This window comes from Rattus norvegicus, chromosome 2 (genome assembly GCF_021556685.1).
Source record: "Rattus norvegicus strain SHRSP/BbbUtx chromosome 2, alternate assembly SHRSP_T2T, whole genome shotgun sequence".
In the NCBI taxonomy this organism is placed as follows: Eukaryota; Metazoa; Chordata; class Mammalia; order Rodentia; family Muridae; genus Rattus; species Rattus norvegicus.
In genome coordinates, this window is record NC_141535.1 from 113,650,107 (window position 1) to 113,666,402 (window position 16,296).

Sequence of the window (16,296 nt, forward strand, 5' to 3'; positions counted from 1 at the left end):
ACACCATACCAAACATCTCTTCATTAAATATACATTTATTTTCTCCAGTACTAAAAGCAACTGGAGTGAATGCATGCGAGTCTCAACAGGGCCTGGCCTTCCACGAGACGTTGTCCCTGTCACATTTCATCCCCAAATCTCATTCTGAGCTGCAAAAAACCAAAAAAACTGGTCCAGACAGAAGCATCTGACAGCTTGCTCTCAACTGCACTGGTGGAAGCCAAATGCCATTTCTCAGTGCAAACTGCAAAGCCAATCTTAGTGTGGGAGAGAACAGCCTTGCCTTGACCCCCCCCCCCCCCCCCCCCCCGGAGCTGAGGACCAAACCCAGGGCCTTGCGCTTGCCAAGCGCTCTACCACTGAGCTAAATCCCCAACCCCATGCCCTGACCTTTCTATGGATATTCAAAATACAGGAAACTTGTGGAACCTACTCTAAGTTTGAAAGTGCCAGTCATAAATCGTCATAAAAACTCATCTCTTCATTAAGACATGACAGCGGCATGGCCCCACTGTGTGTTTTTACTGCATTTCCTTGGTTGAGTCAAACACTGCCAGCTTGTCAGCTGCCTCTCCTGGGTGTAAATGGCAGAGGTCAGCTTTATCACCTGTATTTAGCATGATACACAATACACTGCAGTAGATTTGTGGCTGACTGCTGGGACTAAAGAAATGGACTCATTTGATTCCTCTTTCCTAGAGTAGATCTAGGAAAGATTCCAGCTCTACTCAGGGCTTGTTGTTGTTCAGAAACAAACTGCCAATGCTTCAAGGGCTGGAGACCTCTTTTACCTTTGGGGGAAGGAAGCTGGCTGTCCCAGGGACTCAATGATTTATATGCAAAATCCCCCTAAAACTCCAGGGTCCTTTCGACTGCCCGGAAATCTCACTAATGCTCAGATAGCTAAACTGATGCTGTGGAACTGCCTGGACGGCTCCTCACTGGCCCCACCTATAACTGTTCCGAGCAAGGGTGAAATCTGGGTAAATATAGGGAAGGGGTTTCCTATACAGTTCCCTGCTCTGCCCAGAGAGGCACTGAGGATGCAATGCCCAGGGGAGAAGGGGAAGCCATGGTGAAGACTGTATTTGTGGGATACCAGCTACTACCCAGAGAGGAAGCTCCAGCCTTTCAGAACACAATAAATCAACATGAGGCCTAACACAGGAACGACCTGCTCTGAAAGACTGAATAAACTTCAGTTTGATGCACAGTACAATGTTCTACGTTTAGCTGATTTCTTGTTTTTCACATGAAAAGACCCAAAGAGGAATAGGTTAAAATGTACTAGAATCTTTAGTCATCAGCACTAAAACATTGTCTGAGTTACAGAAATTCTGTAACGAATGCTGACAGTCTTGCTCTGGAACTTTTTTTTTTAAAGTTGAAAATGGTCCACTCCTCATAGGTATTAAACATTTTATTTTAAGATCTTAATGTAAAAAAATTATACAAATACAGTTACATTATAGTGAACAAGGCAGTGTTCTACATGACAAAAATCAAAACAAGTTTCTAAGGTGAGTACCGACAACAAGAACACAGGACTAGATATCCATCCAGCTACACGTGATAACCGATCCAACCACGAGCTTATGCAAGGTAAGTAATTTCTATGACACCAAGTGCCAATCACTGCCCGTCCACACTGCATTCCCCTGGCAGGATTCTGAGAACATTTCCATAACATACAGATTTGGCATGGCTCGGAAGGACAGAAAACGAGAACTGAACTAAAATCATTGTAATAATTCTGTATAAAGCATACATAGTACGTTGTCTTATTAGTTATCAACAACAACAGAAAGATTTAAAAACAAAGACCACCTTAATTATGGTGAGAACCTCATCATAGAAAAATGTTCATCATTTGTATGGTATTGGCAGAAACGGATAAGTTTTGTTGGGGATGAGGGCAGGGAAGACATATAACTTGAATTTATTCATCTAAATTTGTTGATAAATGCATGATAATTCACTGATTTCCCCTTCTTAAAATGTTTTATCACAAAAAACACAGACTCACACTCCAGTAAGAAATATGGCCACAAGATAAAGAATACCTTGACGAAAATGCTTCTCACGATGAAATATCAAGTCCCAGAAGACTCCCAGGCAGGCTCGGCACTGCACTTTAACAAGGCTCAGTCTGAAGTGCCCCAAGGGAGAAGCCCCACTTAGGTCATAGATATCTCAGAACTCCCCACAAGCTTAGGACGTGAACACTGCCTTTTGATTTAAGAATGTTCTAGATCTCAGGGAAACCCGCGCTTCTTAAACATGAAGTGTGCACAAACATCTGCCTCTAGGTGTGCATTCACTGCACTCCCTTGTCTGCTCCCTCACAGTTATGTCCTGCAGGGAGGGCCTCGTGCGTGCCACGGGTGCCAGCCTGTGGGAGCTGGTCTGTCCTTCCTCTCAGCTTGTGGGTTCCAGGCATCAGGTCATCAGGTGCTGAGCTGCCTCGACCGACTGATGGTCCCTGGTTGGCTTTCCTCAGTGGAGGTTTTCACGGCTCCCAGTCTTTCATTATTTAAGAAAATGCACGACCCAACTTGACACAACTTACACTTGTAATGAAATGTGGCATCCTCAGAGATGTCTTCAATGACTACGTGTTTGAAGCCTTATAAGCTCAACACCGTACAGCATTCATGAAACTAAGTCTACTGATTTGACAATGGTAGCTTGTTTAGGTGACCATTTTAAAGTCCTTTATATAAAAATATTTAAAATAAACAGCAGAATGGTGCTTAAAATGGTGCTTCTTTAAATAAAAGATTGCTAAATACTACTGTTAATAAAAATATTGTGGAGAACTGAAGACTCTGCCCTGAATGGACTGTACTGTATCACACTTGTTACCTAGACACAAAAACTCAGGAAGAGCCCGAACTGGGATGTGTTACACAGCTATCAAGTCACCAGTACTGGTCTGTACTGGATGTGTCACACAGCTATCAAGTCACCAGTACTGGTCTTGAGCTTCACTGCAGACTCCACGAAAAGCTCTCAAAGTACAGATAATGTACTCTGGGGAAGGAATCACAAGTAGTTAAGACATTCTACTTAGCAGATAAATTATTTTCCCATATACTAAATAATAAAAATATATTCACTCCGCCTCCCCTGAAGACATGGAATGCTTTTCTAAGTAGGGTAAGAAGCGAGAGCCTCCTCATTATTTACATCAAATCTTAACCACCAGCTACAGGACTCATTCTCCAGAAGAGACAGAATACTACCATTGTTCTTTCTGCAGCTACGGTACACTCCTCCTTTCTCCTTTACCTGAGCAGCTGCCTATTCCCATGCAGCCTGGGTCTCTGCACGTCAGGTATCATTATGCTAGTATTCACGGAAGAGGCAAGCTCAGAAGCTAACCCCTTATTGTAAAAAAAAAGAAAAAGAAAAATTAAAAACACAAAATAAATCACTGTGTTAGTTTTTGAAACACAGATAATAACTTAGAACCCAATTCTTAATAAAACAAGTCAATTGTGTATCAATTTGATAACTGCTTCTTTAAATTACCCAAAGTAATGAGAAGATTTATAGGAGGATTCAAACTGAGGGAACTCAGAAACCAGTAACACTAGCAGATATACTTAGCATGGCCCTCCACTCTACAATTAAGCCTTCCATGCCTTAACCCAAAGTGACAACTGTGGGAGACTGATGATGTCATCCCACTGAGTGTCACAACGCAGCAGAGGCTTTCTTTGACAAGCTAGGCTGTTTCCTTTACACAAAGACACTGTCCTTTCTCATTAGGAGCCTCTGGAGAGCAAGCATAACTGGAGTTTGACATGACTGTTTTTTTAGCTCTGCTTAGCTATATGATTCCTATAGTCGCTAACAGGATATTGAGAGAGATTTCTGTAGGGACAACATAAAATGCTAACTGTGACCGGGCTAACGGTTGATCCATGCACTAAATGGCAGTAAGCAGAATCAGACACACTCTTCTGCAGACATCAAGAGAGGGTTGATATACTCGAAACCTTCAAATTCAGACTGATCAATCTTCCTCACGATGTCACTGTTGAAAGACAAACACAAACATTCATCATAATCAGATGTCTTCACCCTTTAAACAATGAAATACAACCAAAAAAGAAAAAATAGTGCTAACTGACATTAACTCCGGAAAGACAAGTTCTTAGATTAATCAAGTTATTAGAATTAAATTGGTTCCAGAAGAAGCAGGGGGAAAAAAGCCTCACAGGAAGACTAAGAACCCCACAAGCAACCTTATCACCAAGATGTCCCAGAGTCACCAAGATGTCCCAGAATCAGATTGGGATTTTTTTTTTTTTTCCTTTTCTTTTTTTTCGGAGCTGGGGACCGAACCCAGGGCCTTGCACTTGCTAGGCAAGCGCTCTACCACTGAGCTAAATCCCCAACCCCCAGACTGGGATTTTTAAAAGGCAGAAATGATCACAATGTCAGTTATTTTAAGTTCTAACCTGAATAACTCTCTTGATTAAGGTAAAGTGGGGTCTAAATTAACATCTGGTTTGGTAATCACCTCAAGAGCCAGGCAGATGGTGAAGAGAAGGAAGCTAGGCAAATGAGAAAGCCCTAGTGTAAGTCCACTGAGACGGGAGCAAGGAGACCCTGAGTCACAGAGAGGGGAGGCTGGCACTGTGCTGCACTGCTCATCTAGTTTAAACACAGTAGGGCTGAACTATCAAACACTCCAGTACCCAAACGAAGGAGACATATGCTGAGCAGAATTACAGATGGCACAGCTCCCTCCTTACAGGAAAGCCCTAAGAGAAAGCAGCACACATACGTATGGATACAAGTACATCTGTGGACACAAACGTGTGGAGGCTGGAGGTCGACATCAGGGGTCTTCCTCGATCACTCTCCACCGTACTTTTGGGTAACGAGCGTCACAGGCACGCGCCATCACGTGTGGCTTTGCTATGGGTGCATATGCTGGCATGGCATCCCCCAAAGCCCACGGTCTGCCAAATCTCATACAGCGGGAGCTAAGCACACCTATGAAGGGAGGGTGACGTCTAGCTGCAGAAATCAAGGAAACCAGCATTCATTATACAAGTGGAATTTGAAAGACTGGTAGAAATGCAAGAAAATCATCAAAGAGCTCAGGAACAGAAGGGCCCTAAGCGGTAGGTGATACTGGGAGGAACGCCATGGTTAGGTTTAAAACTCTAGTGCTGTTTCCATGAAGGTATTTCACTGCCGCTAGTCAAAGATCTAGCTGCATTTCTGGTATGTCTGAAATAAATGCAATCATTTCAATTGATAAAACCGTTAGAGGAGAATAGACACAGACAGAGAGTGGCACCCGCTGTCAGGGAATGGGAAATGACAGGCTGCTCCAAACACCTTGGTCTCTTAGTGATATGGCTGAGAGTCTGGCAGAACAGTGCTGGCTGGGGTGGTGCTGGGGTGAGTGGGTTTAAAATGCCAGGCAAGAGGACAGCTGTTACCCGGAAGGTTTTTGATTTAGGGCTGAAGAACTGGAGCAGTCCTTTGTGAAGTATACCGTCTAGGATGTATACTTCCTAGGAGCACAGTAAAGGATGAAGCAATCAGCTGGCAGGCACTTTACTTTTGGTTTGATTTGCATGAGTCTGGATCTAGGGTTAATTCGACAGGATACGAAAAGGATCCAATAGTTAAATGAAAACCACACAAAGCTGCCCCCCACCCCCTATCAGCAGTGGGCACTGTAGAGTCTGAGGAATGAGAGACATCAACAAGTACAGACTGACTCTGTGACAGGAGTAGATGGCGGGACAACAGGCAGACATGAGGTGTCACAAGCACAGAAAAAGAGTCAAAGGTTACTACTACTTTGGTTCTTAGACTCCAGTTATCTGAGGGGTTTATCTGACAAACAGGGAGATGCTAAACAGATGGAAAGGCTCAGGAAAGCTGTGGAGGGGTGGTGGGAAGCTTCAGAAACCGTTATCTTGCACTAACTTCTTCACAGCACCTTAGGAGGTAGAGACAGTGAGAAGGAAGAGGCTGGGAGAAGTCATACGATTCTACAGAAGGGTGCAGAGCTGGTTAGAGTGACATGGATTTGAGCATCTCTCTTCTGATGAACTCCCTGTTCTTTCTAACACACAGCTCTGTGAGGAATGACTGCTATAGCTCTCCTATAGACAAAGCTTTGTGTGAAACCAGACTATTTTGACCATGAACGTCTAGCACTTAGCCATGCCTTTTGCTTTATCTGTCGACTTAGTAATCCCCTAAACAGCTAGTATCTCCATACAGGGCCTCCTGAATCTCTGCGGTACAAACTGAGTATTGCAAACAGAGGGTTGGCAGGTTCTGAGCCCAGGGCATCCTGGTGTCACACAAAGGGGAAAAGATGACAGGCAGTTTTTACAGAGATGAAACTGGCACTGCTCAGGATGTCAAACCTTCCACAGACGTCAGGGAGAAGAGGACTAGCCAAACAATGTTCTGAAACTTAGAAATTAAGAAATCAGCCTGACCTGCCAAAGCTTAAAAAGCAAACATCTGTGGTAAGAATACAGAAGGCAGTCAATGCTCACTGCCCTGACAAGAGTCTGGTAGACACCGCCTATCCCTCTATTACTAAGAACATCAGTAACCATTTCTTTACATGTCTGAAGATGAAAAGAAATAACAAAAAAGGGATACCTCAAAGAAGGGGTAACATTCTGTGGAAAAGCAAAACTAAGCAAGCTTTTAGGTAGGGGAAGTGTTGGAAAAAAATTCCAGAGGTGAAGCAATGAGATAGCTGGCAAGGGAGAAGGCAGACGCAGACCAGGGCTGTGTGGTCTTCCCTCCCAGAAGGCAAAATAAGGCCCAGAGTAGTAAGGCCCAGTCCTGAGAGTCCTGGGACACAAAGGTGCCTGAGGTCATCTGAAAGGGAGCAAGCTACATCAGGGAGGTCTCGATTCTTGCAGTTAAAATCAAGGACTGATTACATTAAATCCATTGAGAGAAGGCTTCCAACCCTGAGACCATAAGGGACAGCTTTGAAGGATGCCAGGACTAAGATCTGAGCAAAGTGAATGCCGGGAGCAAAGCCCCTAAGGATAAGAGAATGTATCTTTGGGGGGAGGGAGGGAGGGAGGGAGGGAGGGAGGGAGGGAGGGAGGGAGGGAGGAAGTGAACGAGTCAAAATAATCTCAAATCTCTCTAAACTATATTTTTAAAAGATGTGACACAGACATCATTCCAGCCCTGCTGGCTAGACTAGAAACTTGCTGTTTCTTCCAAAGAACACCCAGACACTCAGAGAGATGGCCTCATTAAAATGGAGTAGTGCAGCCCACAGGCCTTGGTCGGTCGGCCGGGGTGTGAGCTCTGACACCTGCATGACGCTTGCTCTCTCCCTGAGATGGTTCGTCTGTAAGGTGAGGATGACAACACCCACTTGACGAGGCTGTTGTGGGAACTGGGAGGACACATCCAAAGTCAGTAGACATAATCACTGCTAGAGAGACTTTAGCAGGTAATGGATGCTGATGCCCAGCAATGTAATAATTACACATACATCACAGAATATTTCCATAAACAGTTAAGTATCTTTACGGTAGGAGAGTTCAGAAGAAGCTTGGAAACGTGTTTAGCGTGTGGAATCACTTACTCATCATCTGGAGTGAGCTGGACTGGTTCGTTGGTAAACTGGGAGTCAAAGTTATCCAAACCAAATTCTCCAGAAATGTTTGGTTTAAAGGGCGGAACCACTTGCTTCTGCTCCATCTATAAAGACATGACAGTTGAGGTCTGCACACAGGAACTGCACCTCACACTTCCCTTTTCTCTTCCTCATCTCACCAGGTACGCTGCTGCGGCAGCCACCGCCACATCTTATAAAGGGGAACACTGCTATGGGCCCCAAGAATATCCCCACCTCCTCCGGTACACTAACTACTATTCTGTTTCTAAAGCTTTTTATAAGTGCTACACAGTAGTTTCCAGTTACTTAAGCTATAATTTATTCTTAGTTTTTCAATAACATATTAACATAATAAAAATTGGCCTTTGATTACACGAAAACCCAGGCTAGGAAAATAAAATTTACATACCATGTCCCAATCCACATTACGGAAGAATGGGTGTCCTTGGATGTCAGCAAATCCAGTTTGAGGGTGACAACCCAATCGTTCCTTTGGGTCCTATGGCAGAAGCAGTGTTTCAAGAACTAGGCAAGTATAATTCCTGTTTTATGATGGCTTCATTTGTCTAGCTATTTCTAGAAAGCATGCCCCAGACTCGGGTGAGCAATTAGAGGTCACAGCAGGTAAGGCTTCCTCCTGGCTCTTTATCAGCTCGCCCTGTCAGTACGAAGAGAACCTACAGCAGCCATGGTGGGGCACAGTACCCACAATCTCAGAACTCAAGGTAAGCCTAGGTTACAGAAGGCCCTGTCTGTAAAATGGTGGAGTGCTTCATCACTCTTTGCTAAAGGAGGAATGTGGAAATAAGAGCAGCGTTTAGTTATTTCTTTCTGTGGGTCAGAGTTTAGTAATTAAACGCAGAAACCTCTGAACGTTCCCACACACTTATGTTCAGCCATTGTTCCAGCCTCCGAAGCACAAACCTTAATTTGTCTGAGACAGTGACACAGCAATTGTCTGATCGCTGACTCATAAAGCCTTGGCTTTCGTTCCCACTAGAAATTACAATGCTTCCTTTTTGATAAAAGGCATTTTATTTTATACATTGGCATCTCTCAACTTCACTTTTCATACTACGAAACATAAGCCTCCAGTTTAAATATTTGCTGTTGTAAAATATCTGCAAATCTGCCTTTCCAAAATGACTGAAACGATAAGATTCAGTACATTTTTAGCTCTTATGTGGCTTGAATCTTTTACATTTTTTCTTTAAATCCCAAGATATTTAAGGCATCCTAGCAGGGTCAGCGAGATGCTCAGTGGTTAAGAGCACAGCAGAGGACTCAGGTTGGATCCCTAACACCCACGGCCGCTCACAGCCATCTCTACTCCAGGTCCAGGAGATGCGACGCCCTCTTCCACCTTCCTTGGGCACCAGGGATGCATGTGCTACAGATTGCATTCTGGCAAAACACCCGCACACGTAAGATAAAGACACAGCCATCTAAACTAGGTGCAATCTTCCAATTTTATAAAATTCATCCTCTGTGCCCACAGTGGTAAATTTTCTACCTTCATTTATTTGGAATAAATTTTATTCATCCCAAATTCACAATCTTAGAACCTAAATGCTGCTGGCTTACCAACTGCCACAAGCAATTGAATGATGCTTATATTTTTAAGATGTCATTTCATTTCTTCTGAATTTTATCTAAATATAGAATTCTTACTATGAAATGGATAGAAAACATTCTTGGCCACATGGTGAGAGAAGGGCTTTATAGATAATGACAGAAACACAGCTGAAAATGGCACCATAACGAATTACAGACTCCACTTCCCTCCGCTGGGGAGAGCGAGCGTGTGGACCATTCACATTCACACGCAGTGTCAGCTGGGGGTAAATAACTGACATTGGCCAAGGACAATCGGTCAGCATTTACTCTGGTCTCTGGTTCTGAAACACAAGTCCAGTTCTAACTGAAAAGCACACATCGCTCTCTGAAGCACTGCAGCATCCGAGCCTCCACCCGCAGGCTCTCTCCTCTTCTCTCAGGAGGGGGCGCAGGAGAGCTCGCAGGCAGCTCCTACCTTGTTGAGGAAACTCTTCAGCACACTTGCTGCTTTCACAGACAGGGAGCGCGGTATGCGAATCTGCTTCTCCAAAATGACTGAAAAGAACCACAGGGTCACAGGGTCACTTTGGTTTTGTGTGGCTTCATCACGTCTTCCTCTAGATCCCAAGGTATTTAAGGCATCCTCGCAGAATGCACACATCCACATAACTGAAGCACTCCATGCATTTTCCCTGGCTCTCCTCAGATCGGCCCCTTGCCTGAGTATTGTACTTATTATTTACAAGCATGTTTTATTTTTACCACCTTAGTGTGCCTCAGTTTCCTCCTCCGTAAAAAGAAATACAAACAATGCCTGCTTCACAGGGTTTATGAGGCATAAAAGTTAACACTGTAAAGCACCTGCATATATATGTAACACAGAACTGTACTGGAAAATGTGAAATTACTCTGCAAAGCTCCTGTCCACTTCACCCCACGAGCAGTCCTGAGGACCTGCCACTACTCCAAACCTTGTCAGCACCAGGCAGTTACTCTCAATCTCAATCTCTGTCAAGTGCACAGGCACGAAACGACAGCTCATTAACACTTAGTGTGTATTCTCTTTCCATAATCTTAATGGCGCTTTGGTTCCTTATTATATGGAATACTTCCTTGTATTCTGTGAGGGTCTGAATTACTAAGTGCAGAATTCTGTGGCCGCTGCATACTTTATGGGAGGGTCCTGTGCTTGGCCTCCTCCCTCTGTTCTGTTGACTCTCAGCACTCCTCACCGTGACACCCTCTTCCTGAGCCTTTAACACCTCTCTGATCTCTCTGATCACATCCACACTCCAGTCTTCCTGAACCCGGGCACTGGGTCTGGGGCTCATGTGCAAAGATTAGTCTCTCTAATAGATGCCTCCGGTCACTCCAGTAGATCCGTGTCTATATGTAAGACAGACATGCTTAGATGCTTGTTATGAGCTGAGGAGGGGAGGAAACTACAAAGGAAGCTACAGGCTAGAAATTACTCTGGCTCTTACTGAGAACAGTAATTTGAGAGCCCTTACTTTGCTCTAGATTTCCACAAAGTACTGTAATTACCTTGGAACAGATAATCCTCTGTGTTTTGGTCAGGATTGTCAGAGCTCCCAACGATATCAAATGGAGACCTTCCCGCCATCATCTCAAACATGAGTACTCCAAGAGCCCACCAGTCAACGCTGAAGCCTTTAGAGAGAAGTTTAAAATGATAAATCTTCTCTGCGCGCGTGAAAATCCAGCAAGCAGAAATTTATTTTATCATGAGATGGAAATATAAACATAATGGAAAAGCTAATTCTAATTAGATTATAAATAACACGGTAGGCACTAAAAACTACAGAAATACTTGGTCCAGCCAACCCTAAGGAGATATCTATACGATCCTCCTTCCAAGCACAGCGGTCACTGGAGAGAAGGGGGAGGACCGAAAAAACCAGAGGTGGAGGAGGAACACAAGCAACAAGTCTCCAGACATGTGGGGCAGTCGTACATATGAGCTCACAACAATGGGGACAGCATGCACAAGCCCGGTAAACAAGTCGGACCAAACCCCAGCACGGTAAGCGGACAGGAGGAGCTACGGCAGGCAGGTTAAGTGATAGCTACAGGAGAGGAGTGTTTCTCTAAAGGAGCTGTTCCTTACAGCTGACCATGCTCCCGTGGGTCCACAGACCCAGGACCATAAGCACGGACGAGCTGGGCAAAAGGGAAGAGGAGGCAAAGCTGGATGAGTGGAAGTCGGGGCAGGGGATCTGGGAGAACAGGAAATATGATCAAAATATATTGTAACGCAGCTTCAAACAACTAATAAAACTAGTAAAAATAAATGTAAAGAAAATTAACGGAAGCCAGGGGTAGTGGGGTATACTTTAAATCTCAGCACTAAGGAGGCAGAGACAGGAGGATCTAGTTCAAGGCCAACCTGGTTTACAGAGCAAGTTCCAGGACATCCAGGATTATGTAGAGACATCCTAACTCTATGGAAAGAAAGAAGGAAGGGAGGGAGGGAGGGAGGGAGGGAGGGAGGGAGGGAGGGAGGGAAGGTAGGTAGGTATTTCTAGCCTTTAGGACCGTCTAGAACACTAAGGGAAATAACCCAGGAATCTGAGCGATCTCCTGGAAGTCTGTGATAGTGGATTCATACAGCTGATGCGTTAAGAGCCTTCCTACCTGGGCACTTCCTTGGCTTTTGTGACCGAAGCGTATAGCTTAAGCTTTTCTGTATATTTCTTCCTGTCTTTGTTAACACTACGTACCTCAGAAGGTTTGTGGGGGAGCTTAGAGTGAATTGTTTACAACAGTTCTTGCCACCGCTTGTCAGTGTTTGTCACTAGTAAAGTATTTAAATGTAACTCTCCCAAATGCTGAACCTTTTTTGGGCTCAATTTCAGAATTTGAGGGTTTTCACGTAGATTAACAGAACGAAGAAAAGTTTATATATTAATGAATATTAAGATGATATAGTATATTATGTTATAGTTGGCACCAATTATAGTAATTGCTAAAATATCACCTATTAATTATTACCATAGTCTTCTCCTCTTAAGATCTCAGGAGCAATGTAATTGGGAGTCCCACAGAAGGTGCTGGTTGTATCTCCGGGCCGTAATCCTTCCTTTCATGGGGGAAAAAGGGAAGGAGAAGGGGAAAGATCAGAGGCAAAACTACATTTACTGCTTCCACTTCATGTGTGTAAACTCAGCGTGTATAATAGGTTAACCCTGAACAGCATCACTAGGACAGTGATTATTACTAAATATCTTATTCACACTAGATGTTGCTGAAGTCAATTCAATTAAGATAAAACTGCCTTTAAAATAACATTTATTAAACTTTACTACAAAAATAGAGATTGTGTGACTCCAGTGAATATCTCATGGCTGTGAGACTGCACTGCTGTGCTTCTGGCCATTTTTCCTGTGGAGCGTGTCTTCTGCTTTGCTGTTTAATAATCGTAGGAAGGTGAACTATGAAGGCACAATGCACAAAAAAGCTAAGTAGAGAAGATTCCCAATAATAAATGGAGCAGCCAACAAGAGCTGTAGCAAATATAAGTTTCTGTACACCTGGTAACATATTTTCTAAAAAAGAGTAAAAAATGGAGAACACATTAGGAAATTTTCATGGTCTCTGATTATGAGACTTTAATATTCAGAAAAGATCAGTAACTAATAAACAGGGAAATTTTAGATTAAAAAGCATGGTAGTCCATATGTAATCCCAGCACTTGGAAGACTGAGGCAGAATTGTTAATTCAGGGTCACCCTCAGATACAAACCAAGATTTTGTTTCAAAGGGATAAAACCAAGCCAAACAGAAACACCAACCAAAACAAAGACAAAGTAAAACCATGACAACCACCAAATGTGCCACATATACCCATATCGCAGTATAAATATGGCCATATATGTTTGGGGGACACAGGAAGGACAGAAAGTCATAAAAGAAAGGCTCCTTCCTGTGCTGGGGGGATGGCTCGGTGGGTAAACTCTTGTGGTCTAGCCCAGATTGGCCTTGAATTCATGACCACCTTCTCCCCACAAAGGTGCCTCTGCCTCTCACGCTACCCATAATTTTAACCAATATTCAGATACTGACTCAAAAAAACAAAACAAAACAAAACACAAAACCCCAAAACCAACCACTGTTGTAATTTGCAGATTACTCCGCATACTTTCATTTGCTCTTAGACCTTGTAAGAATCTATTATTATTGTGATTAGTTTTAAAACCAGAGAGAAAACACTATAGGAAAAACCATGGCAGAGCAAAAAGGTATCCTGAATATAAACGAAGCATGCAGGGGACCCAGTGACTAACTCTTCACCATTAAATAAATAAACTCTTCACAAATAAAATTCACATAGGGAATGATTTAAGGTGCATCATAGGAAAAATGGTCTTGAGTTTTATACACTGCATGACGACTTTACTGTTAAAACCTCGATAACATTTCGGTGTTTATGGTACTCCTCCTGATGGATGGGGACAGAGTGCACATCATACACTTGTGGATGCTTTGTTAGGGCAAGGTTAATAAGTGGAATAGGTCTCTGAACGCTTTGTGGGGAAAGATCAGACCTCTAAATAAACACCGTTGCCAAAGGAATAAATCACCACTGAAAAGACATATTCTGAGATAAAGTAAAATGCTTACTTGATTTTTACAATATTGTATGTAAGAGATTTGACATTTCAATATAAAAATACTCCTAGGAAAAATTTAAAAGTAGGTTCAGGTCTAGCAAATGGTAAACTTGGACAGTGATATGCAAATACTGTTAACAGAATGGGACTGTAAGATTTATTTCCAAATTCTCTTCAAAAGTATAACAAAAAAAAAGTTACAACTAATTTAAAAAAAAAAGTAACCCATAAAACACAGGTCACAGAAGACATGGAGTTCTGCAAATGGCCGGGTGGCCAGGGAATATACACACTTGTCTTCAGACTAGAATTCGAAGACATCCTGAACAAGGCAGTGGTCTTTCCCGTCTGGAGGTTCTCTCACCTTACACATGCCGTAGTCAGTGAGTTTGATGTGTCCTTCAGAGTCCAGCAGTACATTGTCCAACTTCAAATCTCTATAAATTATCCCTCGCTCATGAAGATAATTTAGTGCTAGACTGATTTCTGCTGAGTAAAACCTTAAATTGAAAAAAATACGGCTTTGCTATGAATAATAACCACCTGAAAAACCCTAAATATATAATAAACACAAACAAAAGATTATAAAAGATCTACTATAATTTATTATGTAACTTAACCACCTCATGACTTAGAATGAATAAACTATAACAAGATAATTTATGTTAACTTGTTTTTAACGTCAACATAAAAGGTCAGGGAGCCCTGAGAAAAAAATCCAACTCAAACAAAACACTTACCTGGCATGTTCTTCAGGAAGTTTTCTTTGCCGCTGCATATGAAACATGAGATCCCCTCCATTCACATATTCTATGACAAAAAACAGCCTGCAACAGTCGCAAGAGTCACATGTCACAGTGAGTCGTCGCACAGGTTTTGGCCATTTCCCACAGCAACAGCAACAGCATAAAGGCCTTTTACCTTATCGGACACAAGCGACCCAGTGTGACCCAACTTCTACACCGATTCCCCTCTAGAGTGGTGCCAGTGCAGTCCAGAGCTACTCACGCTGGTGCAATCTTATGAACTGGTTAGTCATGTTTAAATGTCACTCCAGGTAAAGAGACATTATGTCTTAAGATGAGAATACCGAGGATATTTAAAGGGCTGGCTAGCTACTGCTGTTTCTGAAGAGCCCTTCTCTCTCCCTTTGTCTTCCTTGTATGTCTGAGTGACAGGTGTTAAATTGGTATCACTGACTACAGCAGGAAATTATAAGTAGTCCTCCTACTTCAAGAATTATGGAACAGATTCTTCTTATAGAACATGCCAAAAAGTTGGAAGCCCAGAGACCCTTGTCATCCTTTCACCTTACCTGCTTTCTGTCTGGAAGCAGGAATGCAGACCAACAAGGAAAGGGTGATTGGACGCCTGCTCAAACACATGCTTCTCTGTCTGTACCCAATCAATATCCTATTTAAAATATCAAAGACACCTACGTCAGATGAAATGAGCAAAACCAGTAATAGCTCGTTCTTAGCAAGTCAATAATCATAAATGTTAACTAAACAGACCAAAAACCACTCAACAGATCAAAACCACTCCAAGAAAAACAAAAAAAAAAAACAAAAAAACCCACTCATTGTCACAAAACAACTCTTACACAAAGAGAAAATACCATTAACAAAATGTCCAGTATTATGAGATAGTCTAGAAAACAAGGAAAGCTCAGTACTTCCTTTGATAATAATAGCTTTGACTTAAAGCATCTGCTTAGAAAAGTAGATCAAAATAACCCACAAACACTGAAATAACATGATTTGTGTGTGTGTGCACCTGTACGCATGCCTGTGCATGTGTGTACATGTATGTGTGGCACTCTGAATTACACCTGTGTGTGTGTGTGTGCGCGCGCGTGTGTATGTGTATATGTGCATACTCTGCATTACTACACTCGGAGCCTCGTGCATGTGAAGTCTGTCTAGCTTACCTCATCGTCATTGACGAGCTCTTTCTTCACAACCTTCATTGCATAAATGCGATCTGTCTTTTTTAATCGAACCAGCAGTACTTTGGCGTAACTTCCTCTCCCTATAACTCGAAGCAAATCGAAATCCTGGAGACCTAAGCTTGATGACGCCTTCCCACTCTCCCTGGTGTTCATTGCCTGTGGAGAGCATTTACAGCAGCAACATCTCAATATTTTTTATTTCTAACCGTTATCTAATGATAATGATTTTAAAGCATTTTCTTAACATAAAATAGTTTAAGTTCTTAACTCTTTTCTTATATATATATATTCTAAAACATTCCATCTTTAAGAGACACCATGAGCCTGTGAGTAAAGAAACTGTAAGGACCAAGTTGAAATCTGTGGGCTGTTAGGACCTGACCAATTTTAAGTTAAGCACCATAGAGATACATGAATGTAAGGGACGTTGACTGTCATGACTGCAGAACAGAGGTAGCACTGATAAAGAAATAAAACACGTGGACAGGATAACACTGTAGTTGTGTAGATCTCTG

The 16,296-nt window shown here is 42.7% G+C and overlaps 1 protein-coding gene across 1 annotated transcript in view; it reads right to left on the reverse strand.

The window, feature by feature from the left end:
- Positions 1 to 1,403: 1,403 nt before the first annotated feature.
- Positions 1,404 to 16,296, reverse strand: part of Prkci (protein kinase C, iota) — a 67,089-nt gene continuing 52,196 nt past the window's right edge. The window contains 10 exon segments of the mRNA NM_032059.1: positions 1,404 to 4,042; positions 7,610 to 7,725; positions 8,052 to 8,141; positions 9,675 to 9,754; positions 10,745 to 10,870; positions 12,212 to 12,299; positions 14,195 to 14,330; positions 14,571 to 14,657; positions 15,146 to 15,243; positions 15,761 to 15,937. Coding sequence (NP_114448.1) covers positions 3,955 to 4,042; positions 7,610 to 7,725; positions 8,052 to 8,141; positions 9,675 to 9,754; positions 10,745 to 10,870; positions 12,212 to 12,299; positions 14,195 to 14,330; positions 14,571 to 14,657; positions 15,146 to 15,243; positions 15,761 to 15,937 — 1,086 coding nt within the window. The 3' untranslated portion in view covers positions 1,404 to 3,954.